The 26,468-nt window shown below is 51.3% G+C and overlaps 1 protein-coding gene across 2 annotated transcripts in view; it reads left to right on the top strand.

Annotated features, from left to right (window-relative positions):
- Window positions 1-26,244, top strand: part of Ap1b1 (adaptor related protein complex 1 subunit beta 1) — a 58,818-nt gene extending 32,574 nt beyond the window's left edge. The window contains exons 6-22 of one of the 2 annotated variants that reach the window (XM_059275547.1): window positions 945-1,135; window positions 2,198-2,419; window positions 4,650-4,770; window positions 5,960-6,055; window positions 7,317-7,432; window positions 7,709-7,874; window positions 12,695-12,793; window positions 13,388-13,647; window positions 14,146-14,347; window positions 14,932-14,952; window positions 15,458-15,619; window positions 20,766-20,911; window positions 22,376-22,505; window positions 22,735-22,819; window positions 23,377-23,463; window positions 23,549-23,703; window positions 25,198-26,244. In XM_059275547.1, the coding sequence (XP_059131530.1) occupies window positions 945-1,135; window positions 2,198-2,419; window positions 4,650-4,770; window positions 5,960-6,055; window positions 7,317-7,432; window positions 7,709-7,874; window positions 12,695-12,793; window positions 13,388-13,647; window positions 14,146-14,347; window positions 14,932-14,952; window positions 15,458-15,619; window positions 20,766-20,911; window positions 22,376-22,505; window positions 22,735-22,819; window positions 23,377-23,463; window positions 23,549-23,703; window positions 25,198-25,272 (2,334 nt within the window). In that variant the 3' untranslated portion in view covers window positions 25,273-26,244. The remainder of the gene's footprint in view (window positions 1-944; window positions 1,136-2,197; window positions 2,420-4,649; window positions 4,771-5,959; window positions 6,056-7,316; window positions 7,433-7,708; window positions 7,875-12,694; window positions 12,794-13,387; window positions 13,648-14,145; window positions 14,348-14,931; window positions 14,953-15,457; window positions 15,620-20,765; window positions 20,912-22,375; window positions 22,506-22,734; window positions 22,820-23,376; window positions 23,464-23,548; window positions 23,704-25,197) is intronic. The other variant, XM_059275548.1, reaches the window with a different exon arrangement.
- The last annotated feature ends 224 nt before the right edge of the window (window positions 26,245-26,468 follow it).

The raw sequence follows: 26,468 nt of genomic DNA, 5'->3' as shown, positions 1-26,468 counted from the left end.
AGGCGTCACCTGACAGTACTGTAGTGTGGAACACGGGACACCAGGATGTGTTAGGTGGGAAGCCAAATCCCCTCACTCATTGTGATGACAAGAGTTTGCAGTGAAGTTTGTCAGGGCCTGTAATCCCAGTAATCAGGAGGCTGAGGTAGGAGGAATGAGAGTTAAAGACCAGCCTGTGCTGTTTAACGAGATCTTCTCTTTTTTTTTTTTTTTTTGTTGTTGTTGTTTTTTCGAGACAGAGTTTCTCTGTGTAGTTTTGTGCCTTTCCTGGAACTCACTCTGTAGACCAGGCTGGCCTCGAACTCGCAGAGATCCTCCTGCCTCTGCCTCCCGAGTGCTGGGATTAAAGACATGCGCCACCACCGCCCGGCGTAACAAGATCTTTTCTAAATTTAAAAGTGTGTAAGAAAAAATGAAATATTCAGAACATTGGGCACAGCCCCACTCTGTATTCACCAGAAACGCTGATTGCTCATAGATTAAAGACTGTTAACTTGAACACTGTGTCATCAGGAAAATTGAAAACATTATAGACTGTACATAAAAGGAGCTGTCTTGGTGGAAAGCCCTCTATAGTTCCCCATTCTCAGCAGCCTTGAAGAGACCTGCAGGATTCTCCTCTCTCTGAGAAGCACAGCTGACAACCACTGCTCTGAGTGGCTCTAGCCAGTGGAGCGAGGTTGGACTGACTGGTGGTGGGCATTGCCTTCCACTGCTGGGTGCTGGAGCTGAGCCTTTCTTCCCCTTCTTCCCCGTGGCAGCTGTCCTTACCTTAGTTCTCTTTACAGAGGAGTCAGTGGGGAAGTGTCGTGAGGCTCTAGAGCCTAGCAACAGGGTCGTATTCCTTTACAGAATGTCCCTCTCGACCTACTGGTGTCATTAGCCCCTGTGCTCCCTGACTCGAGCAGCACCTCCAGCCTCTACCCCTCCACCCTCTCAACCAGGTGGTGGCAAACGCAGTGGCTGCCCTCTCAGAGATCGCTGAGTCTCATCCCAGTAGCAACCTGCTTGACTTGAACCCACAGTCCATCAACAAGCTGCTGACAGCCCTTAATGAGTGCACTGAGTGGGGCCAGATCTTCATTCTGGACTGTCTGGCCAACTACATGCCCAAGGATGACCGTGAGGCCCAGAGGTGAGCAGACAAACCCCTTGCTTACCAGCCTGGTTGGATGTGTACCTCACGGGGCTCTCTGAGCTGGGCCTCTTTCCAAGACCTTTCTTCCCATCATCAGACACACTTTAAGGGAGCCAGTCTGCTTCTCATCTCCAGAGCCATGCTGTCAGATGTATGGCTTTAGACAGGGAGCTCCCTGCTTGCTGTGAACGTAGATTGGGACTGGCCAGGAACTGACAAGTATCCATCAGGGTTGAATCAAGAGCTTTGTAGCTTCAGAGCCACTGAATTCTCTAGGTACCTGACCTCTGCTGGGTGCCTTCTGTGTTATGTAATGTTTAAAGCAGATCTGTGGAATGTATCCTGTCATCAGCCATCTTACAGACAAGGAGACTGAATTAGAAAGGTGGAAGGAATTGTCTAGTTCACCCAGCTGGGCGGGTCTTGACCGACATGAATGAGTGAATGCTTTGGCAGTAGAAGGGACATTTACTGTGTTCCAGGCACTGTATTCATTCTTTTTATTTGTGTCCAACAAGCCTTTGAAGTGGACACCGTTACACCAATTCTTAGATGAGGAAACAGAGGCTCACAGTCTTTTGGGCCTGCTAGAGTCAGTAGGCAGCAAAGCAGAAGGCCTTCCTCCTGTAGAAGACATGCTGTTTTACCTGGAGATAGAGCTCAATTGGTGGAGTGATTGCTAAGCATACATGAAGCCCTGGGTTCTAGCCCCAGCACCACGTAAACCAGGCAGGGTGCTGTGTGTATGTAATCTCAGCACTTGGAAGGTAGAGGCAGGAGGATCAGAAATGTTCAGACCAGTGGGAGAGCACTTATCTCACATACATGAGGCCCTAGGTTCAGTGCTAGTACTGGAAGAAAAAGGGAAAGGGGGCAGGGTGGGGGGTGGGGACAACCTTTGACTTCAGCAGTTCATTGGCTACATGGTAAGTTTGAGGCCTATCTGCATTTGCATGAGGCCCCGTCTCAAAAACAAAAAAGACATGCTATTTTGATAAGTGAAACAGGACTTTTCCCTTGTCTGTCTCTCTTTGCTCTACTGGAATGGCTGGACCCTAGCATCTGTGAGCGGGTCACTCCCAGGCTCTCCCATGCCAACTCTGCTGTGGTACTGTCCGCTGTGAAGGTGTTGATGAAGTTCATGGAGATGTTGTCCAAGGACCTGGACTACTACGGCACACTGCTCAAGAAGCTAGCACCTCCCCTGGTCACACTGCTGTCAGCAGAGCCAGAGCTGCAGTATGTGGCTCTGCGCAACATCAACCTCATCGTGCAGAAAAGGTACATGTTTGCGACATGCTAGAGACAGGGACCCTCAAGGGAAACTGATCTGTCACCATGCAGGAAGCCTAGAGAGTACTACAGGGTTCTCAGTCAGAGTACTTTCCCCCTCAGGGGACACTTGACAAAAAACTACCTGGCCCAGGTCAGGATCTCAATGTTAAGAAGCCTTGGGTCAGCCTTAAAGAAAGCTGATAAGTAAAGGCAAGCATGGTGCTGATTCACCCGGATATTTGGTGACAAGAGTCTGTAGAGTCCTTCAGGGATATCTGAAGATTTTATGTGTGCAATTTTCTCGGGGACAATGTTCATAGGTCTCATCGAAATCCTTGAATTTGGAGACCTTAGAGATGGTGAGAGATCCTGGGTTTGGTTCAACCTCAAGGCCTGGGGGAGAAGTGGAACAGAATGCTGGGCCGCCTGCTTCCTTTCTCCTAAGGGGTGGCTCAGATAAGTCACTGCTTCCAAGGAAGGGGTCTGATGATAGACGGGAAGGTCTGAAGTTCCATAAGCAGCACTGGGTCTGAAGTGTCTCTGGAATGACCTTCTCTCCCCTCTAAGGCAGCTCTGAGTGAGGGTGCCCTGCAGCTGGGGTGGGATCTATGTCCTAAATTCTCCTCCCAGCCTCTCTGTAGTCAGGGCTTGGCAATGGCAACTCATTTCTGCTGTCTGCTGCTAGGAACCAGGACCCTTGTGGTCATGCCTCAGGAAGGTAGCACACCTTCATAGCATCAGTCTGGTTCTTAATATTTCTTAGAGGGCCAGAGATATTTATTGAGCTGGGACATTTGTGAAGATTTGGAGGGTAAACATGGGTAAAGGGTTTCAAGTCTCTAAGCAATGTGATGTGACTAGGGCTTTGCTGTTACTGTGTGGGTCTCTATATACCAGTGCCCTTGGGTCACTGCATTTATTAGAATACAGGAACTAGATCAGCATGAAGGGTTCTCTGTGCTATATTTAACACAGTAATCTCTTAAGAAGTTGTCTATGTCACCCAGTCATGACCTGGGCCAGCCTGATGTGATTAGGCAGCCTTTGTCAAGTCTTGACTGTAGAAGTCATCTTCCTACTACCCACCTCAGAGTCTTCCCTCCCCCACAGAGCACCACAAAAGCTCCTTATTCAGCCAGGCTCTCTACAGTTTGTATGATAACACAGACTCTTGATTTCTTCTTTCCCCTGCTCCCAGCACAGAGCTTCATCCTGGCTATAACTTTGTTTTAGAATTACTAATTTCTGTCCTGGGAAGGACACAGAAGTATCTTGCTCTCAACCTTTTAGTTTGTGACAAATGCAAGCTTTGTGACCTCTCTGAATTTCCTTGTCTTAGAAAATGTGTCCTATGGTACCATTTGAGGGCAGCAGGCTGCAGGGGAGGAGCAGTGGATGCACTCAGATAGCTCAGCAGGTGCCAGTTCCTACTGGCAAGTGCCTTCATACAGCAGACATTGGTCATGCTAGACGGTTCATCTCCCAGAGTTGACCTGTTGTGCAGGAGTCTGTGTTTGTGTTCAGAGATTGGCTAGCATTTCCCAGGAGTCATTTGTGCTCCTACCTAAGACCTAGTAGAGTGATCTACGGCTGGGTCATAAGGAGGAGTATGGAAGAATCCATGAAAGGCTTCCTCATGGGCTTTTCCTCTATTGGAAGGTCAGCAGAGATCAGTAACGTGTGGAATGTTTCCTCCCAGGGAGCCTAATTGAGACAGGGCACCTAAGGTGATCTTAGGGGCACACTCCAATATTTCAGGACTCCAGAAGGAAAGTAGGGTTAGAGCATAAACTATATTGTTTATAAATAGTCTAGGTATAGTTAACCATCCTCATCATTGAATGAGCAGGACAAATGTTCCCAAACTTTGAGTTCATATACACCAGGTCTAACACTAGCAGATTCAGGCCTGGGGTAATAATTGTTCCTGCACAGTCCATTCTCATTTCGTGTGTTAGGAAATAAAGGCTGAGGTCATACATTGGGATTAGAACCCTGGCTTGCTGCCTGCTCTCCATGTAAACTCCTTTTCCTTCCTGAGATGTAACCCAGCAGGCTGTAACCAGGCAGAACCACAGCCTGCGATCACACGGTCATGATGATGGTTCTGCCTCCCTGGGCATCAGGCTTCACCTCTAGCCCAGGATAGCCCGGGAATCCCCCGTAGGTGTAGAATGGCTTCCTCATGGGACTTATGGCTTTTTTCCCCCCTCTGGGCATCCTGCCCCACCACCAGGCCAGAAATCTTGAAGCATGAAATGAAGGTGTTCTTTGTGAAGTACAATGACCCCATCTATGTGAAGCTCGAGAAACTGGACATTATGATCCGCCTGGCCTCCCAGGCCAACATCGCCCAGGCAAGCAGAGGATGGTGGCGTGGGCACAAGCTTTGGTTTCAGACAATTTCCTAGGTGTCTCTAGGTCAGCATGCTCACTGTTGACATTTTATCTCATGGAGAGTCGTGGGTGCTAGAGGTCTGTAAGCAAGCAAAAGCAACTACTATTTTTATTATTAAAGAGTGTTTTCAAGCTGTATACAAATGCACCTCCTGAAGTCCCAGATACTTGGGGTCCTAAGATCAAGACTACCTTGGGAAACATAATTAGAGTCCCTATATATACTAAAAAAAATTCTCCTTATTCTATTATTACCTATCATTTATTCACTAAAAAGTAATAGTTAGGCACCAAGGGATATGGTTCAGTTGGTAAAGCAGGGGCAGTCATGAAGACCAGAAATTGATATCCAGAACTTCTGTTTAAAAAGCTGTGTGTGGGAGCTGAAGAGATAGCTCCTTTTCAAAGGACATGAGTTTAATTCTCAGCACCCACTTTAGACAGCTCACAACCACCTGTAACTCCAGTATCAGGGTATCTGATGCCTTCTTCTGTCCTCTGTGGGTACCTAGCCCCCGCCCCTGCTACCTCTCTCTCTCTCTCTCTCTCTCTCTCTCTCTCTCTCTCTCTCTCTCTCTCACACACACACACACACACACACACACACACACACACACTCACACACACAATTTGGTGTGTACATTTGTAATCTCAGCACTGGAGAGGTAGAGACAGGTAGATCCCTGGGGCTAGCCCCCTAGCCTAGCCTTACTGGCAAGGCCTGCCAGTGAGAGGCCCTGTCTCAAAGGAAACCCAAAAGTAGATTGTTTTTCTGAGAAATGACACCCAAGGTTGTCCTCTGGCTTCCACATGTGCACACATGTGCATAAAGCATACCCCCTGCCCTCACCCCTACCCCCAAAAGAAGTAGTTGAAGCTGGGAATGTAGTGTGGTGGTTAGAAGAGTATCTACTTAGCATCACCACCCACACAGAATGAGGTACTTGGATATAGTGGCCTTCAGTGTCAAGCAAGAGCTTCCCTTTGGGTCCTCTTTCTTTTGATGAACCTGATGATACTCTCTCCTGGGCTGTCCCTTGTGAGCAGGCACCAGAGTCCCATCCCTTTGGGAGCGTGTACACTCCTGTCACTCGAGTGTTCTAGCAGGTTCTATCAGACCCTCCAACCCGTTTTGTGTTGGGAGCCCAGGTCTTGGCAGAACTCAAAGAGTACGCTACCGAAGTCGATGTGGATTTCGTTCGGAAGGCAGTGCGGGCCATCGGTCGCTGTGCCATCAAGGTGGAGGTGAGTAGGTTCTGGGGTTCCACTGAAAACAGAAAGCCTGTCTCATCCTAGCAGTAAGTCCAAGGGTCACCAACAGAGCCTCCAAGGTGCCAACTATGCAGATTAGATTGGCTTTCTCACTGTAGGCCCTTGAGTTGTAACAGGTAAAATCAGGCCACTGTAATGATGGTTCTCCTACAGCATTACCTAGGGCCGCAGGGCAGCCACCAGCTCATGGAGTTCCTGTTAGACTTATCTGGAGGTCTGGGGCAAGACCTCGGCCTGATAGATACTGCAGTTGATACCTTGACTGAGCTACTGGGCTTCGTCCTCTGAGCTACCAAGTCACTCTGAACCCTGTACCCTAGTATTTTATTCCCTCCCACTCTGCCTGGGGAGCTCTTCCTTGACTTTGACCTGAACTCAATGGGTCTGCTGGTGGCTTAAGTATCCTGGGAGAGCTGGTCATACCCACTCAGGACCCTTGAGGTATTTTAAGCTGTTTTTCCCTTGATGTTTATTATGGCTCTCCTGAGACATCTGCCTATAATGAGAAATCCACGGGAGTCTGCTTAAAGGGTAAAAGGAATTTATTAGGGAAGAAAACTCACTAAACAGAATAGAATTGTCACAGGATCCTGGAAGGCCGAGGTACTGTCCCACGCTGTTCTGCCGCCTGAGTCAGTCCATACCATCCAAGCCCACAAGGGAGAGAAGAGAGCGCTCTACATGCCTCTCCAGTCTTAAGGGTAGCCCGAGGCCATGCCCCAGGGGCTGGAACTTCAAGATTATAGGTAGAACAGTTACCTGCTACAGCCCTAGGGGTTGGACTTCACGGTCATAGGTAGAACAGAGATCCACTACGCCTGTCCCATTGGGCTACTGTGTAGTGTGTAGAAAGAAAAGCAAAAGACTAGGTACAGAAACATCGTGGGTTTAGTCATAGCAGCCAGTTTTATGAAACAAGCCAGAGAGATGGGGCCAGATGGGGTCACTGAGCCCTTGGGCTTTGCCTGGAGGAACTCCCAGTGACCTCACACTGTCAAGAGCTATGCCTCTGGCTGTCTTGTATTCTCATTCTAGCTGATGTCCTTTATATCCAGGGCCCTCATTTGGCCCTTGTTGTCTGCCTCCCCATTATCAAAGGAGAGTGATCTGTTCTTATGCTATGATAAGGAAGGTGGGCAAGGTGACCGAAGCTGCTTGACCCTGGCAGGATCATTAGTCCAGTTGGAAACTGTGTGCAGAGACCTTGCCTACACTGTCTCTTCTTCCCACACAGCAATCTGCAGAGCGCTGTGTGAGCACATTGCTTGATCTCATCCAGACCAAGGTCAACTATGTGGTCCAGGAAGCCATTGTGGTCATTAAGGACATCTTCCGCAAGTACCCCAACAAGTAGGTGCCCACCCCTCATGGTAAAAGGGCAGCCTGGCTTCCCTTCCTCTTTTCCTTTTCCATCTCACAGGCAGCTTTCTCAGAAGAAAGAAACTGTTTCCTTTCTTCTTTTACCCAAAATAAGAGCAGCTAACTCCAGAAGCTAAAATATCCCCTCTCTTCATCGCCTCCCCAGCTCTGGGCAGCTGCCTGTCTGACTTGACCCCTAACCCTCCAGCACACACATTGGCCAAACTTGTTTGGTGCTCACCTGCTGGCTCAATCCTGCTTTCCCAGGTATGAGAGTGTGATAGCCACACTGTGCGAGAACCTAGACTCGCTGGATGAGCCTGAGGCCCGAGCTGCTATGATCTGGATAGTGGGCGAGTATGCTGAGCGGATTGACAATGCCGACGAGCTGCTGGAGAGCTTCCTTGAAGGTTTCCATGACGAGAGCACCCAGGTGAGCCTCCACGTGGGCAGACCCATTACTGATTGCCTGGCCCACTTCTGGCCTGTGCTACCCCATCCCCTTCCCTGCTCTTACTGCACTGCTGTGTGAATGGACATTAATTGACAGGCTCCGTGTGGCCCCCTTTTCTCCCTCACAGCAGTGCCTCAGAGGGCACAGGACAGTCTGCGGTGTGTGTGGACGGGGGTCAGAAGTTTCCGGCTTTGTTTTAATTTCATGTTTGTCTTTGGTAGTACATTGACATGGTTCAAAATAGAAACACTGCAGGGACTGTAAAATGAAACTTCTTCCTCAATGGCTTTCCTGGCCATCGCTGTCCCAGGTACTAGCATGCTTAGTTTCTTGGTGATGGAGATTGTAGGAATGTACCAGTAGATATGCATGCAGACATGATGTTCAGTTGAGCCAGCTCTTACTGTTCTTGGCGTTTGTGTTCCATAACCACCACAGTTCCTGAACAGGTGCCGAGCTAGCACTTCAGGAGCGATGATGAAGTTAGGTCCCATGACGTTTTTACCAGCTGGTCAACATGTAATCTTTACCATTGATTCATTAGCATTGAACTCAGCGGCCAACAACACTGACTTGTGCCTGACTGAAGTTCGTCTAGCGTACATATTTCTCCACAGAGAGCATTCCAGTCTTCTAGACAAGCACTGTAGCACGGCACTTAGGGGCCATTTTAAGTGAAGAAAAGGATACTTTTTTACAGAATGAGAACTGAAAGTAAGGGTAGAGCCAGCCTTCCCTTGTCCAGCCTCAGCTTGGAAGGTTGTGTCAAGTGATTTATGTTTCCATTGCTCAGCCTGTATCTATAAGCCCTGTGAATATTGATTTTTCAGAGGCAACAAGAGGCAGATTTACAAGCATGAAGCAGGGTGCAACAGTGTACACATGTAATCCAGCATTGTGAGGCAGGGTTTATCAGGTGTCAGTGGTCATCTTATAGGGAGTTTGAGGCCAGCCTGGGCTACATGAGACCTTGTCAGTGAAAACAAGGCTGGTGAGATGGCCCAGGGATAAAGGCTCCTGTCACCAAGCCTGACAGCTTGAGTTCAGTCACCGGAACTGCCTGGTGGGAGGAGAGAACCAACTCCTGCAAGTTGTCCTCTAGCTTCCACATGTCTCCTGGCATGCACACCCACACATACACGTGAATAAATAATAAACAGTTGTAATAAAGAAGGAAACCCGGTGTTGACAAGCATGGGATTGCAAATGATGAGAAGCGATGTGTGTGTGTGTGTGTTTCCTTCCTTCTCACTTCATGCTATAGTAGTCCACTGTGCATCTTAAGATTTCTTCGAACCTTGCCTTCTTCCCTTAGGATATATCTGAAGGCATGTCTTTGTTAATGTGTGCTTTATTTAAGCCCATTGGACATTTGTGTGTCTAGTCTGTTCTTGTGAGCGGGCTGCTGTGGCTAGGCAGCATGGTGGAGAATTGTGACTATTCAGAGATGAAGCTTTAAGCAGATAGCTTGGAGAGAAGGGATTGCACACTTGAGGTCTGGGTAGCTCTTGCCTGATTTCTTTTGGTAGAGAGGTGGTCCTGGTTTGACCTCCCATCTCAGATGGTCCTGCCCTGCCTCTTCACTTGATTTGACAGCTTGGAAGGTATTGGCTGTAGTCTGGTCTGTGTCTCTTCATTGTTGTTCCTTTAGCTGTGACTTAGGAAATGTCTTCTCCTGACCCGTGCAGGCAGTGTAACCTACTGGGTCCAAGCATGGGCAGTGGAATCAGAAACCCCAGAGCTCACACCCCTCAACTGCCTCACCCTCACTTAATGATTTTATGCTCATCTTTAACATATGTCTAGCCCATAATAAGTACTCAGGAGTGGTAGTATTGATCTGGGTCAGAATTAGATGCAAAAGTGAAGTGGTCCAGGAAAAAGCAGGGCCTGCTAGTTCCCATAGCCGACAGATATATCTAAGCAGCATACTCCCTCCCCACTCTTGCCTTGTGGTGTTGGGGCTATCTCTGCCACCTTAAATGGCCTCTTCCTTGGTCACAGTCCCACAAGCAGGAGCTACAATTAGGCAACAGTTCAGACTCTGTCCTTATAGTTTAACAACTCCCATGGAAAAAGAACTTTTACCTTAGCAGTCCAACAAAAGTCCCAAAATCTGTGTTCTGTGCAGCCATTTACCAAGACTGATGGGCCAGTTGTTCATCCTGGCCTGTATGGGTTGAAAGAGACAGAATGGCAGTTCTCTGAAGGAAAGCCAGCAGAGTGGGTGCTAAGTGAACGAGAACAGCAGATGTCTATGGCAGAATGCTAGCAGTGATTCTCATTACCACTCGCCCTCCCACTGCCGCCCGCCTCCCTCCATGTAGCTTCACTTTTAACATCAGCCGCTCATCTGTGGCTCCCAAGAAGCTAAGCCTTGCCTGTACTGTTTCTGCCCCTGTGGAGGATTGCCTGGGGGGCGGAGGATGTCAACTGCCAAATATTTGGGTGAGTCTTGTAGCCTCTTCCTCCACAGGGATAAACCTGCTAAAGAGCCAGGGATTAGGGGTCAGAAGGCAAAGCTGAGTCAGGAATCTATAGGGAAGAAAACAGCCCTGAAGTTTTGAACTCAGGTTTCCCATGTTCTTTCAATTTACCAAGTCCTTGCAAGAGTGTGGTGGTGCACACCTTAGTCCCAGCACAGCTTCACCAGGGTTATCTTCATTGGTTGTCTGCTTGACTCTTGCAGTTAACCATATGAGTTACACCCATTTTACAGATGAGGAAACCAACTCAGGTAACCTTAATGACTGCTGGGAAGTGATAGAGCCAGAGTTCAGATGAGGTGTGATCTTAGTCTAGCTCCAAATCAAGTGCTGTAGGTGGTTTGCAAAGTTCATACCAACTCCCACCTGAAGTGAGCCATGCTTTTCTCTCTCTCTCTCTGTCTCTGTCTCTGTCTCTGTCTCTGTCTCTCTGTCTCTCTCTCTCTCTGTGCATTGGTGTTTCACCTGCATATATGTTTGTGTTAGAGTGTCAGATCATGGAGTTACAGACATTTGTGAGCTGCTGCCATGTGGATGCTAGGAATTGAACCTGGGTCCTCTGAAGGAGAAACCAGTGCTCCCCCCCCCCCCCCCCCCGCAAGATAGGGTTTCTCTGTGTAGTTTAGGAGCCTGTCCTGGATCTCGCTCTGTAGACCAGGCTGGCCTCGAACTCACAGAGATCCACCTGGCTCTGCCTCCCTAGTGCTGGGATTAAAAGCGTGCGTCACTGCTGCCCAGCTTCTTGTGCTTTTTTCGAAGGGTGCTTTTGCAACAGGGTTTCCATACATCTTGGGCTGGCCTCCCCCTTGTTAGGTAGCTGAGGATGACCTTGAGTTTCTGGTCCTTCTGCTTCCACTCCCCAGTACTGGGATTGCAGATATGAACCTCCCCTGACCAAAGGTGAATGGCTGGAGCTACAGACCTGTATACAAGCAGGTATCAAGGGCTGTGGATGACTCACTTCCAGAAGAAACCTCTTTTGTTTTGTTTTCTTTTTTTAGATGAGGTTGAGGGGCAGTGTTAAGGTGCTTGAGTAGAGATCAAAGACAACTTTTGGAAGTTAGTACTCTCTTTGCACCATGTGAGTCCCAGGGATTGAACTCAGGTCATCAGCCTTAGCAGCAGGTATCTTTACCCCTGAGCCATCTCCCCGGCCCATCGTCTCCGTTCCCACTCCTGCTGTCAGACTACCCTGCAAGCTGGGATGAAATGCCCTGCATTTCTGTGCATGCCTTCCTACTGAACAAGCAGGAGTTGATACCAGTACTGCAGCTGCTGAGCTGGGTGGGCCATTGTTCCCACCTCCCCAATAGACAGACCTGTTCCAGGCTGAAAAAGATTTGGACTTCTGAAGGACCACATATGTGGTCTTGTGTGTATGTTGTTTTTTTTTTTTTTTTTGAGGCAGGGTTTCTCTCTGTAGCCCCAGCAACTCACTATGTAGACCAGGTTGGCCTCGAATTCACAGGGATCCACCTGCCTCTGCCCCCCAAGTGCTGGGATTAAAGGCGTGCACCGCCGCCGCCACCACCAGCTGCTCATCATTCTTAAGTGCCTCCCGTTCCCTAGGCAGTAGCCTAAGCAGTATAGGGTCACACAGTGTGCTAGACAGACCCTATCCCCCTGCATCAAAAGCTCATGGTCAGCTCAGTGTAGTGGTGGCACGCCTTTAATCTCAGCACTTGGTAGGCAGAGGCAGGCGGATCTCTATGAGTTCCAAGCCAGCCTGGTCTACATAGTGAGGTCCAGGACAGCCAGGGCTACATAATGAGACCTGACTTTAAAACAAGAAAGAAAAAGCTTACAGCCATAGGGCAGCCTGATAGCTGATGACATTGATGAGGGAATGGAGGAGACTATGGAAGGATGAGGCTGGGGGTCAGCATGAGGACCACAGTAAGGAGCACCAGCAAGGCTGAGGATAGCCTGATGATGAAATGGAGGGGTCAGGAATGCTTCCTTCCTGCTTCTGATAGGCATGTAGTTCCTTGGTGGCAGGCTAGCTCTGTGGAGCCCTACTGGCCTCTCCTGGATCTCTGTGGTACCATCAACACCTTTAAGGAGCATACTAGTTACACATGTTGCCTTTTGAAGCTCTGAACCTCTTTCCAAGCTACAGACTTGAAGCTCTGACAGGCATCTAGGAGCCCAGCTGAACCCTACCTGTCAGATAGTACAATGCCCAGCTCCACATCCGAGTTCCTCAGCAGCAGCCCCAAGACTGGAAGAGCTGTTCTTGGTTTCCAGCTGTTCTTAGACCCACCAAGCCTCCTTTGGTTGTGCACCCCACCCTCCTTGCCTTGTCCCTTGCAGGTCCAGCTACAGCTACTGACGGCCATTGTGAAGCTCTTCCTGAAGAAGCCAACAGAGACTCAGGAGCTGGTGCAGCAGGTCCTCAGTCTGGCCACTCAGGTAGTGCCCCCGCCCCTGCTGCTCCCCACAATGCATCAAAAGAAGCTTTATTCCTGGGAGTCAGTCTCCCTCTAACCCCACCCCCACGGGTAGCATCTGTGGGAATTGATGCCAGAGTAGCCTGAGATCCCTGACTTCCCGGAGTCAGTTACAGACAGATCTACATGGGGTAGTTTCACGGGGGAAACTGAAGAGAGAGGGTATGTGGGAACCAAAAGGTTTGCTGAAAGGTTCACTGAAAGGTAGGGCACTAGAGACCTAGCTGAAAGTTGGGGGCTAGGATATGCCCCTTAAAGTGGTTTAGGGGCAAGCGTTTGGTTATGTTCAGAATTGTTGGTTGAGACAGGTATAGTAGTACATGTTTTTACTCTGCACTTGGAGGCAGAGGCAGGCAGAGCTCTGTGAGTTCAGGCCTGGTCTATATAGTGAGTTCCAGGACAGCTAGGGCTACACAGAGAAACCCTCTCTCAAAAAACCAAAAAGAAAAACCAAACCAAACAAACACAATTGTTAGATGCTAAGGCTGGTCTGTGGGAGGCCCCCTTCTCTCATCTGCGAAGGAGTTACACAGGCTTCTCCACTCCACCCTCCAAGGACTCAGACAACCCAGACCTTCGGGACCGTGGCTACATCTACTGGCGCCTGCTCTCCACCGACCCTGTAGCTGCCAAAGAGGTGGTGCTGGCGGAGAAGCCCCTCATCTCAGAGGAGACAGACCTTATTGAACCTACACTACTAGATGAGCTCATCTGCTACATTGGCACACTGGCTTCTGTCTACCACAAGCCACCCAGCGCCTTTGTGGAGGGTGGCCGAGGAGTGGTGCATAAGAGTCTGCCACCCCGCACTGCCTCGTGAGTACAGCTGGCCAGCACGCATGAAGGAAGGCCTTAGAAAATAACAAACAAGGATTCTAGCCACCTTCTGCCAGTGCTTAACTACATCCTAGGTGTCCGTGGATCACTCCATTGAGACAGTGTCCATTTAACAGGTGAAGATAGTGAGTGTGGAGGGTTTGGACAGTTGAGGACCCCACAGCCAGCGGAGCTGACGTCTAGTGCTACAGACCTGTTCCCAGAACCTCTGTTGCTCCTGGGTGGCTGGTTTGGCCCCATGACAGTCTTGGGGGCTGGTATCTCGTTTCCTTTCTAACATGAGCCAGAGTATGCACAGCTGGCTCACCGCATGGAGAGCTTAAAGAGTAGGTGGGACTAGGGAGGCAGAGAGACCAGTCATATAGATGCCCCATCCCCCACCCGCACCCCTGGACAGTGAGGAAACCCAGTGCCTGTCTTAGGGAAGGGACATTGATACCTTCCTTCGCCCCACCTGACCCTCGCTGTGTCCAACAGGAGCGAGAGCACAGAGAGCCCTGAGACAGCCCCTCCTGGAGCGGCCTCTGGTGATCAGCCTGATGTCATCCCTGCCCAGGGCGACCTGTTAGGTGACCTCCTCAATCTGGACCTTGGGCCTCCAGTGAGTGGCCCACCTTTGGCTGCCTCCTCAGTGCAGATGGGAGCTGTGGACCTTCTTGGTGGTGGCCTCGACAGCCTGGTATGTCCTGGGTCCCCCAGGTGATGCCCCTGATGGTCTTCAGATGAGCAGGCTTCGATACCCGTCTGTGCTATCATCAGCCAAGGGGGGGTGTCGGATGCTCATGCTGCCCTCAGTGATGATTGCGCTCCATGCTCGGTCACCTGCGTCCTCTTAGGATGTTCCTAGCTCTGAGGAACCAGGCCTTTATCCACTTACCCTCAGGCTACACCAGCTAAGGAGAGCAGCGTAGCCAGACCTCCATGGAAGGTCAGAGGAGAACCTCTTTCTGCCCTTCCTCAGGCATCTGATGGTGCTGGGCAGAGGCAGCTTCTGAACCTTCCCCTTGGTATCAGTAGTCTGGCCATGAGAGACCCCAGGACAGACTACAAAGAGGTTATGACACGGGCTGTGAGGGTGCCAGGCTAAAGCCACGAGGAAGGGTAGAATCTTTCCAAGGGCGGGGCCCCGGCCTCAGAACAGACTCATCCCAACTGGAGCCACAGTTGACTAACCTCTCTCTTTCTCTTGTCTCATGTTCTTTCCTGGCCTTTCTCTCTGCATGTCGCTGCCTGTCTCTTCACCCTGCCTGCTTCTGCTTGGAGATGGGGGATGAGCCTGAAGGGGTACGGTTCTACCCTCTGTCACCAGTTCTTCATCTGTGCTGAGCCTCGGCTGGTGGGCCAGTGTCTACACAGTCTCTGCTTTGACTTCCTGGCATGCAGTTGCCCCTGGGCCCATGCCCACAAATTCTTCAGTGTCCTCACCACCCCATGACAGTGAGGCCTTGTCATCCTGAGGCCTGCTGGCTTTCAGCACCATGAGCTCTCCTAGAGAGCCCCTCTATGCTTAGCTCACCCCTACTAGCAATGTACATTGGCTCCCCCTTTTATGGGTTGAGTCCTCTCCCAGAGGTCACTCCTTAAGGTTCAAAGCTTGTGGGACTCAGGAGTGCTCAGCCTCTCTTCTCCACCTACCTTACTTAGTCTTATTTCTGCAACTTTAAGTTGATGTGGAGGTGGTCCTGTTCCTACCCCCACCCCCCACCCCCACTGTTTTCTAAAGAACAGATGACTTCCTCATGGGCCCCTAGTGTCCCTGCCTCTCATGCATGTCTCTGGTCTCTGCCAGATTGGAGACACCAACTTTGGGGCACCTCCAGCAGTGACAGCAGCAGCAGCAGCAGCACCAGCAGCCAGACTTGGAGCACCCCTCAGCAGTGGCTTAAGTGACCTCTTTGACCTGACCAGTGGCGTGGGCACCCTTTCAGGATCCTATGTAGCTCCTAAAGCAGTAAGTCCCTCACCTTTTCTCTTGGCAGGAGCAGAGAAGGGGAACGGAATTGGGATTGGTAAGGCCTCCCTCCCACTGAACTCAGCACCATGGGGATGGGCAAGGCAGCTGAAGGGTTCAGCCCTGTTGGCAGTCTTTCATTCTTACTGTGCTCTAGCAGTGGTCTCGTGTTCTCACAGCCTCTGCTTTGACCTGTGGTGACAGCAATGCTTGCCCAGTTGCACGGTCAGCATTTGTCGCCTGTGGGAAAGCCTGGAGGGAAGGGAATACCTGCTCTTGTCAGAGTACCTGTTCTCGGCACTGTTAGATCCAGGGTCTCAGACACAGAACTTCTTATCTTGGAAGGGAACTGATGGCTCTGCACAGGATGGAAATTAAAAATAACCACATGTCTCCATCAGTCTATGAAGAAGACGAGGAAGAAAATCTGCCCTAGAAGACATGCCAGTGTGTTGTCATTGTGACATGACAAGCATGGGGGGCATTAGTAGTTCAGGATGAGGGTGTAGCTGGTGGTACTCTTAATTTCTGAAGAGGCAACTGACTCTCAGTGAAGTTCTCACTCAGTGAAGTTCTCAACAGAACAGGTGCTGGTGTGCTGATGTAAACCTATAATCCCAGTACTTGGGAAGTAGAGGCAGGAGCATCAAGAGTTCAATGTCACCAGACATAATGGTGCACGCTTTTTTTTTTTTTTTTTTTTTTTTTTTTGGTTTTTCGAGACAGGGTTTCTCTGTGTAGCTTTGTGCCTTTCCTGGAACTCACTTGGTAGCCCAGGCTGGCCTCGAACTCACAGAGATCCGCCTGGCTCTGCCTCCCGAGTGCTGGGATTAAAGGTGTGTGCCACCACCGCCCGGCATGGTGCACGCTTTTAATCCCAGCATTTTGGTGGCAGAGAGAGGCAGATCTCTGTGAGTTCCAGGCCAGCTAGGGCTATATAGTGAGACCCTGTTTCCAAGGGAGGGACAGCAGCTATAGTGGTATTTCTTTAATCCCAGCACTCAGGAAGAAGAGACAAGTGGATCTCTGTGATTTCAAGGCCAGCCTGGTCTACGTAGAGTTCCAGGATAGCCAGGGCTGCTTAATAGAGGGACTTTAGCCGGGCGGTGGTGGGGCACGTCTTTAATCCCAGCACTCGGGAGGCAGAGCCAGGCAGATCTCTGTGAGTTCGAGGCCAGCTTGGTCTACAGAGTGAGATCCAGGACAGGCACCAAAACTACACAGAGAAACCCTGTCTCAAAAAAAAAAAAAAAAAAAAAAAAAAAATAGAGACCTTATCTCCCCCCTCCCCCAAAAGAAAGAGAAAGGAAAATATAAAACAGACTCCCTCCCTCCCCATGAGTTAGTCTTGGGAACTTCTGTTTATTTCTTTCTGCTTATGTAAGTATGCAGCGAGTGCTCCAAGGATGCAGGGGAGCTGGAGCTGTTCCATGGCAGGATGCTCAGCATTCCTGTCTCTGGTCCCCAAAACATAGTACCTCACCCCGTTACCTCATCATGCTTCCTCGAGAACGGCCCACAAGTACCCAGTGTGCTCCTGAGGGTGTTACCCACCAAGATATTTTGCTAGACTAGAGATTCTAGAGATAGATAGATAGCTAAGCCAAATTAAGTCTTGCTCATGATACAGGGTCAGTGCTAGCCATTGGCGAGTTCTAAACTGAATGATGAAATGGTTTGGTTTGAGCTTTGGCCCTAAGGAAGATGTGGCAGAGGAGATTGTCAGGGTGCTCCTAGCAGCCTGACAACAGCAGCAGCTTTGGGAGCACAGACAGAGACTGTGACATAGAACTTGCTCAGCAGTAGGAATAGCAGGCTATTGAAGGGGCTGAGGCCGTTCTGATGTGAGCACCTGGACAGTAGATACTGAGATGGAGCCGCTGGAGGATGGGTGAGAACAGCCAAGTTTGGCATGTAAATGCTTGTGCCTGGGACTTTGGAGAGCACAGTGCGGGTCAGGTTCACCTGTGTCAGGGAAGCTCCACAAGGACCTCGGTGGCCCGATCCTTTAGCAACACGGGTCAGAGGCCATGTCTGCTGAACTCTCGTCTTCCGAGGTTCCCACCTCAGGAGCATGGCCCACCCTTAGAGGTCTTTGGAGAGGAGGGCGTGGGCAGCACCTGCATGTCCCTGACCTGGCCTCGCCTCCAGAGGTGGCAGCCAGGGCCTCAGGCAGGCCTGTGACAGGCTTGGGCTGAGAGGGTCACATGACAGCAGCTCCACCGCCGCAAGAGCAGACTTGACGCCAGGCACGCAGCAGCCTCGCCGAGCAGCGGCCTGCTGGGTCCTCCTACAGCCATATGCCACTGTTCCTCTCTGTGTGCTGGAGAAACCGCAGTGCTTTGCCTGGGGCCACACAGCTGCTAAGTGACAGACTCTGGAATGCAGTGCAGGGCAGTGACACTGTAGCCTAATCTCCAACTTCTGTGTCACTGTGCTACAAAGTGAGAACACTTGTATGCCTTCCATTTTTGAGACAGAGTCTCACTGTGAAGTCCCATGCTGGCCTTGATCTTGTGGCAATTCTCCGGCCTCCGTCTCCAGAGGGCTCAGATTATAGGATTGTAGACATGAGCTACCATGCCTGGCTATATACTCTCTAAGGTCACAAGTCTCAGTCAACAGATTGAGAGAGCACGGGGTGTGATATACAACATGTTTAGTTGCCGACTACACAGATTGTTGACACCAAGCACCAGGCCAAACCATACCCATTAAAAACCTAACAACAGCCGTACTTGGGAGGTAGAGGCAGGAAGATCAGGAGTTCAAGGCCAACCTTAGCTATGTGATAGCAAAAACAAACAAACAAACAAACAAAACCACTCACTGGGGCCAGTGAGATTGATCAGAGGGTAGAGCTGCTTGCCACCTAGCTTGAATTTATCTCTGAGCCCCATGGGGTGGAAGGAAAGAACTGAGTCCCACAAGTTATCCTCTGACCTCCACATGCACATCATGGCATTTGTGCATAGATACACACATGAAATAAATAGAAAGAAAACTATTGATCAAAGTCAAGTGAGTGGCACATGCTTTTATGCCTTTAATCCCAGTTCTCGGGAGGCAGAGACAGGCGGATCTCTGAGTTCGAGGACAGCCTGGTCTACATAGTGAGTTCCAGGACAGCCAGGGCTACACAGAGAAACCCCGGCTTGAAAAAACAAAAAAAGCTAAGTAAATACATAAATAAAAATTGGTCAATAGGACATAGCAGGTTTTTTTCTTTTGGGTCACCAACCAGCTCCCAAATTGTGACACAGAGACTTCTGTTTTCTTTTTTTGTTTTTCGAGACAGGGTTTCTCTGTGTCGCTTTGGAGCCTGACCTGGAACTCACTCTGTAGACCAGGCTGGCCTCAAACTCGAGATCCCCCTGGCTCTGCCTCCCGAGTGCTGGATTAAAGGCGTGTGCTGCCGCCACCTGGTTGTGTGTGTGTATAGATCTTAACTGATGGCATCACTGCTAGTCTGGTAGAGATGATGTACCTGCTCACACTTAGTGCTGGTAATAAGCTGTGAGGACTGGGCTAGAAGTAATCAGGCAGACTCCTGGGGGAAGAGTCCTTGCCACAGGACAGGACTTTCCCACCTCCTTAGTACTGCCTCCTTCACGAGCAGTGGCAAGGTCTATACTTCCTTCATAACACTATTATTGCTGGGGTTGTCTGCCATTTTACAAGATTCCCTGCCTTCCTTGGATAGGTATGTGCCCTGCACATTGGAGCATGGAGCTCCCTGTATGTGAAAACTTCAAGTTGGTCCAGCATGAATTAGCAGCTAGTTGAGTGGTTCAGCCAGCCAGTAAGATTTAATTCTGTTGGACTTTCTCAAGACTCTCTGAGTCCACAGTGACCCTGAGAGTGCCGTGTCAGACGTGACATGGTGGTTGGGAGAGGACCAGTTCTGCAAGCACAAGAGACCTGCTGAGACAGAGTCACATGCCTGTTCTGTGGGAGCCATGCCTAGGGCTAGGCTTAGCATCTTTCTGAGTGCTCTTATACTCCAAGCCTTTGTTGGGGACTCAGTGCTGGTGGTTTCTGACCCAGGAGACACAGGGTGCTCAGAGCCTGCCAGGTGAGGTGGGGACAGAGAAGAACTTTCCAATAGTGGGAGACAGCAAGTGGGACATCTTGGGAGGAAGGGACAATAGAAGCCTTGAGTAGGTCCCAGGCTGTGAATACTAGTGCAGAGTGGGAAAGGGTTTTCCAGGGGTTCGGAATTGTGTTTGCGTTTTACAAGGTAATTTCAGCTGCTGTAAAAAGGAGGAAGGAGAAGTCTGGGCAGCCACCTGGGTGAAGCTGTGGTACCTTGAGAAGTGGAAGCCCTGAGGGCAGATGTAGGCAGAAGCATTGAAAAGACTTGAGCTATTTGTACACTGGGGCGCTTGTGGAAGCTGTCTGGTGAACTGTAGCCTTTTATCATCAAGGGGCCAGTAAGCCAATCCGAGGAGACAAAGGGCCTGAGAGGCACCTGAATCCAAAGGATGACACTTGGAGTTGTCCTGCACAGGCAGGGTTGACTGCTGCCATTTCCTTGGTAAGCACCCTGTGCAGCACCACACGAGGCTCTGAGACAGGGTAGACAGAACAGTAAAACCCTTCCCTTAAGAGGCTCCTTGCAGGCAGTTGGGAGGAGGGCAGGGTTCCTGGTGGAGGCATTCTGTTCTGAGCCTGCTAAGGACAGCCAGGACACTGGTAGGCCAGAGCTTCTTTGGTACTATCCGTGGTCCAGCCAGTTTCTTCAGTGGAAGACCAGCCCTATCTCCTGCAGGGAAGGACAGGCTGTAACAGCCAAAGAGAAGTCAGGCTGTGGCCAGGACCCAGAATGCTGTTGGATACTCAGCTCTGACCTTGGCTTGTCATGGTACTGGCAAGGCTCACCTGCCTCCTCACCTTTCCTCAGTCTTTCTCTGTATTGCCTTTTTTGACCTCTGAAGATGTCCTTCCTGTCCTCAACCACTCGGATACAGAACTATGCTATGGTGCCGGTTCTGGGTGGGCTACAGGGTTAGCTTATTTATCATGCCTTAGTGGTGGAGGCAGGTTGATCAGAAGGCCCTTGAGGAAAGAGAAAAAGGATCTCAGGCTAGCTATGACTTTGGGGTGGAGAAGAGTCACACAGCTCCTCCCATCCTCTTCCCTACAGGTCTGGCTCCCTGCCATGAAAGCCAAGGGCCTGGAGATCTCTGGCACCTTCACCCGCCAGGTGGGCTCCATCTCCATGGACCTGCAGCTGACTAACAAAGCCCTGCAGGTCATGACAGATTTTGCCATCCAGTTCAATCGTAACAGGTGAGCCCCTGACCAAACTCAACAGCAGTCACCTTCTTGTCCACTTCGTGGACACCAAAGCACCAGGCAGAATGGAGAGGTCATCTCCCCTAACTTACTTTCCTCCACTGCCCAGAGAACAGTTCTCTCAGAAACCATAGCTCCAAGCCAGCAACTCCCCACTGGAAGTCCCTGCATCTCCTACCTGCCTCTCCTCCCAGGCCTGAGTCCCTTTGGTGTGGGGGAGCAGGTCTGAGAAAGTGGGTGGGTAGTAGGCCTGCCAGCCACCCTCCCCCAAGAGCAAAAGATTGATCAGACAAGGACTCTGAGAGTAAGTAGTGGGTGCTCCCTGCTCCTCACCGCCCCATCCCCCACATTTCCTGTACTGCGTGTTGGTGATAAAACGTGCCTGCTAGCACCATGAGCCGGCAAGGCCAGGCTCTCTGGGAACCTTGGCAGCCCTCTTGATGATTCCTCCTCCTGAGCAGCTCCAGTGATGAGCAAACTGGGGAGGCTGAGGCAGCCCAGCCCCTTCCCCTCACAGGACACTAGAGGCTGTAGATGCATGACTGCTTATAACAAACCCTCAGCATTGAACACTTCCTGGGTAGCAGATCCTAGGCCAAGGTCTCCATAGAGCTACCTGACAGTCCAGGAGGGCAGCTGCTATCTCCTCCTTATGATGGGCAATTACACCTGTGCTCAGTGATAAATAGCACTCCCTCAAAGGCTGGAGTGCAGAGCACCACACAGGTCTGGTCCTCTGGAGTCTAAGCGGGCCTGAGAAGAGAGCAGAGCTCAGCAGTGCCTTTCGTCACGGAGGACGTCATGGAGGGTCAGTGTCCTCCTCAGGAAGAAGGAACTGTGTGCACCTGTGGTTTTCACCACGGTGGAAACTGGCCTATTGCCGTGCACTCCCCTGGACATAGTACTCGGTCCAGGCTCCCCTCCACACCACTGTGACTCGCCTTCCAGAAGTGTGTCCTACTGAAACAGCCTTCCTGGTTCACTCACACAGAGGCAGGGCTTTTCTGAACCTGTGGTGGTCGTGCAGCACAGCCAGTTCTAGGCCAGCCAGTGAAACCTGCTCTTTGCTGGGGTGGTCAGATCTCTCTGAAGTTAGGGGTCTTAGCAGTAACTACCTAGGCTGTCAGAGTTTGCCATCGAGAAGCTGCAGTCCAGACCCCCGGTGTTGGGTAAGGTCCTAATAGAAAGGGCAGGGGTGTGCCACCTTGGCCTGTCAGGGTCCAGTGCAGAGGAGAAATGGCAGCAGAGGTTAGCTGCCTTAACCAGCCTGGGCTGTAGTGCTGGTCCCAGAGTCTTGCCCCCTCTCTACATGGCCAGTGGAGCAGGGGAGGTCAGGAGCTTGGGAAAGCTTATTTAATGAGGGAGCTCCTTGCCCGGCACCTCCCTCCCCCTCCAGAGCACAAAGGGCCAGCCCTGTCCCGTCAGCACCCACCCCTCCACCCGGGCTTCTCTCCTCAGCTTTGGCTTGGCCCCTGCTGCACCACTCCAGGTGCACGCGCCGCTCAGTCCCAACCAGACTGTGGAGCTCTCCCTGCCTCTCAGCACCGTGGGCTCAGTCATGAAGATGGAGCCTCTGAACAATCTTCAGGTGTGTCCCCACAGGGCTGGGACCCCAGTCTACTCACGGTCAGTCCTGGGATGGATGCTAGCTGTATCTGCGGAAGCCCTGAGAGAGAATTGTGCTCTTGGCTGCAGCGGAACCTGGGCTAGGGGGCAAGGGCCGTGGCTGCAAGGGAGGGTTCTATGAGAAGGCCTGCTCAGGACACCCTACTTGGGGCCTCGGGACTTGGGGACTGACGGGGGACCCCCATGCCTAGGTGGCTGTGAAGAACAACATTGATGTCTTCTACTTCAGCACCTTGTACCCACTGCACGTCCTCTTTGTGGAGGATGGGAAGATGGGTGAGTTGTGCGGGGCCCTGGGGGCTGTTCAACAGGACTACAGCGAGGGGACGGGAGAAGGCTAGTGCTTGTAATAAGTTAACAAGACAGCTTTGCCTCGGGATGGGACCTTCAGCACATCTGCCTCATTTGGATGCCCTGCTGCTCACCCTGCAGCTTGTCCCATGGGCTGCAGAGAGTCAGGTCAGTCACCGTACCTGGTGTCTGTCTCCTCAGTGCTGGGGCCGGAACCCGGAGAAGGCTGCAGGGAAGGCTTGGCCTGGGCTGTGTGGCACCTCATCACCCTTGCCACAGAGCCATGTCTACATATCAGGCTGCACAGAGGTGAAGAAAATGATGTCAGATGTAGGGTAAGGCAGAGGAGAGGCAGGAAGCAGAGGGCATTTGAGAACAGGCCTGTGTCCTTCTGAGCTGAAGCAAATGCAACTGTGGAGGAGCCGGTGCCTTCACTCAGCTTCCAGGTGGCACATTGGAGACCAGACCCATTTCCTGTCATGTGATGCTGAGGGGCCAGTTTTCAGGATCCCATCTCTCACCCCATCCTACTCACCCCACAGACCGGCAGATGTTCTTGGCCACATGGAAAGACATTCCCAACGAGAATGAAGCCCAGTTCCAGATCAGAGACTGCCCACTCAGCACAGGTGAGGCCCCCACCCCCCAGTGCTCCACTCACTCTCTCCCTGTACCCACTGAATGTGAGCCTTCCATGGCTGTGTGATCCTGCAGAGGCTGCCAGCAACAAGCTGCAAAGCAGTAACATCTTCACCGTTGCCAAGAGGAATGTGGAGGGCCAGGACATGCTCTACCAGTCTCTGAAGTTGACCAACGGCATCTGGGTGCTGGCAGAGCTGCGGATCCAGCCAGGCAACCCCAGCTTCACGGTGAGAACTCGTGTACCCACTGTCAGATCTGACCCTCCACCTCCTGCCCTGGCAGGACTTCCCCCAGTCAGCATTCCTAGTCCGGGCTGTGGGAGACGGTGATATTGGGGCACTGCGCCAAGGTCTCTGAGCCTGGTGTGAGAACTGGTTCTCTGAACTTTTAGAAACTTCAACTCAACCCCATCAGGTTACCCAGATAAGACACCAAGGCACATAGACACATAAACACATGGACTCAGATAGGGAAATAGTATCACTGCTACAGACTTTGGCCCTGCTGCCATATGGTGCCTGAGTGCCTGGCCAGGGGCACACTGATTCTCAGCAACCCATACTTCTAGACCCTAAGTCAGAGCTATCGGAGGACACCTTCATGGGGTCTGGGTATTCTGTAATACGGCACGTGTAAAACTGCACGGCTATTCCCAGGCCTGGAGTCAAGGCTTTGTTTCCCCCATGCACCCTTGCCTGGTAGGTGTGGCCCTGTAGATATTACCTTCCAATTCTGGTGACCTTGGCGCTGGTGGGTGGGGCTATGACGTTAGTTGAGGTGGTGGTAATTCACATCTCCGTCTGATTGTTACATGTCCACCTTCTCTGCTGGTGCCATGGTACAGGACTTGGAGGTTAGCAGATTGCTTCTCTCCTCTTCTGCCCCACTCCATCCTTACTAGCAGTATTGCGCATGCCTCATCTCCTAATCTGACCCCAGTGCATTCTGCTTCCCTCTGTAACTTGGCTTTGCTTAAATGTGATGCTTCCAAGGCCTAGCAGATGTGCATGGAGGCTACTAACACCAGGGCTTTCCCACACTTCCACATGCATGGTATGTAGAGCCCTGTGGAGGGCTTAGAAGGAGGCCTGTGGACCGCTCTGCGAGCTACTGCTGCTGAATTCCAGAATTCTACTGGCCATTCCTTCCTAACTGCAGCCCCAAACAGATCGGATGCTCTCAAGTAGAAGTGGGGGCTGGCTGGTTTCCTCCCCTCTGCCCAGAATCTCAAGGCTAAGACCTCAGGCAGCACTGAGGTGATCTTGCGTAAACCTGCTTTCTGTGCAGGAGTCAGAGCAAGCCCTACACACCTTGCAGTCCCCAGCAGAGGCCTGCTCCCTCTTAACCCTCTGCCCACCAGGATTGCCTATCAGAATCGCTCTTGCCCTTGACCTCCTGTGGTTTGTGGGGCAGACAGCCCAAGAAGGGGGTGGGGTCTGGGTCTTCCCGACAGCTCATGAATCATGCCTCCCGCCAGTGGCTCTGCTGGCAGAAGTGACAGCAGGTGTGGGGGCTGCAAGTCTATTTGGTTCCCACGCAGCCGACTGTGCCGGCCACCCCCTCTGCTTTACCTCACATCTGCCCCACTCTGAGCTGCCACCCTGCCATGTGTGCATGTACAGACACTCCAGCTCCCTTCCCAGCTGGTGCCCGCTCTCTCCCATCCTTTACTGAAGAGCTCTGGGGATAAGTTCTTTCTCTGTCCTCCTCTTCTCCGGCAGCTGTCCCTGAAGTGTCGAGCACCAGAGGTGTCCCAGCATGTATACCAGGCCTACGAGACTATCCTCAAGAACTGAAGTCCCTCCAGCATCCACCCCAGCCTTCTGCCAGCCCTATTGTGGAGCCCCTGTGGGTGGCAGTACCTCCTCCTTTCTTTGGGGAAAGGCCAGGTGGGCTCCTGACCACCCAGGAAGCTCCCTTGAGCCTAATTGAGGGCCCGGAGCAGGGCCATGCCCCCTCCTGGAGTGATATCTCTGTGTATCTCCAGTAGCTGTTTTTCCATTGCTGTTGATGTGGGATCAAAGGAAATGGAGCCAGCATAGCAGCAGAAGCTGGACCGGAGGCCACAGGGTGCTCTTCCTTCTCCCTTTGCCTGGGGGTGAGCATGGAACTCCCTTTGGGGTCCCAGCCCATAATCCCTGCCCTGTCTCCCCACTGAGCCTGTCCTGGGTAGAGTCTGGGTGCCAATATTACTGCTCTGTCACAGTCTTGGGACTCCAGGGGCTAGATATGCTGGGCAGATATGAGCCCAGAGGAGCAACCTGGGCCAGCACTATATACCCCGTAATACCAGTTGGTGCTCTGTGACTGCCTGCATGGTCCAGAGCCATCTGGAATTCTGTTCCCTCATGCCCTGGAGGATGGTCACTGCCTACAAAACATTCCTTGGTGTCCCCTCTGTGAGTCCAGGGCTCTTAGAACAGAAAGAGGGTAAAAGATGGAGCAGCAGCAGTGGAAATGCTTCCAGTGTGGGGCTCCTGTGGGTTCTCTAGCATCCGCTGCCCTCCTCTGGCTCCCCAGTCTCAGTGTGTCTAACAGTGATAGGTTTTTCTGTCACTGCTGTTTGATAATAAAGAGATTCTGCTTTTGGCAGTCACGCACACTTCTTTCCCTCTACAAAGAAAGACCGGCCGAAGAAACTGCTTCTGGAGGCTGGGGATAATGTCTGACCCTACAGTAATGATATCTAATACGTATAAATAGAGAATATATATTGTATGTTTACTCTTATTTTCAAAAAGAGAAAACGAATAAAAATGATGACATCACGTGTGTCCCTGGCCAGTGTGTCAGGTCGTAAGGCTCTTCTGGGCAGGCAAGGGTCCTGGGCTGAAGCCATATACCTGACTGTGGTCCCTGCCCTGATTCTCCATCCCTTCATTCTGCCCTGCTGGCCTGCTGGTGCCCCTGACACCTTCCTGCCATTGATGCTAAGTCCCACCTAGCTGATGCTGTGTCCCCTCTGATTCCAGGGAAGGGCATGCAGTTCCAT

Source organism: Peromyscus eremicus, chromosome 10, assembly GCF_949786415.1.
Source record: "Peromyscus eremicus chromosome 10, PerEre_H2_v1, whole genome shotgun sequence".
Taxonomy (NCBI): domain Eukaryota; kingdom Metazoa; phylum Chordata; class Mammalia; order Rodentia; family Cricetidae; genus Peromyscus; species Peromyscus eremicus.
This window is presented reverse-complemented; position numbering and strand designations above follow the sequence as displayed.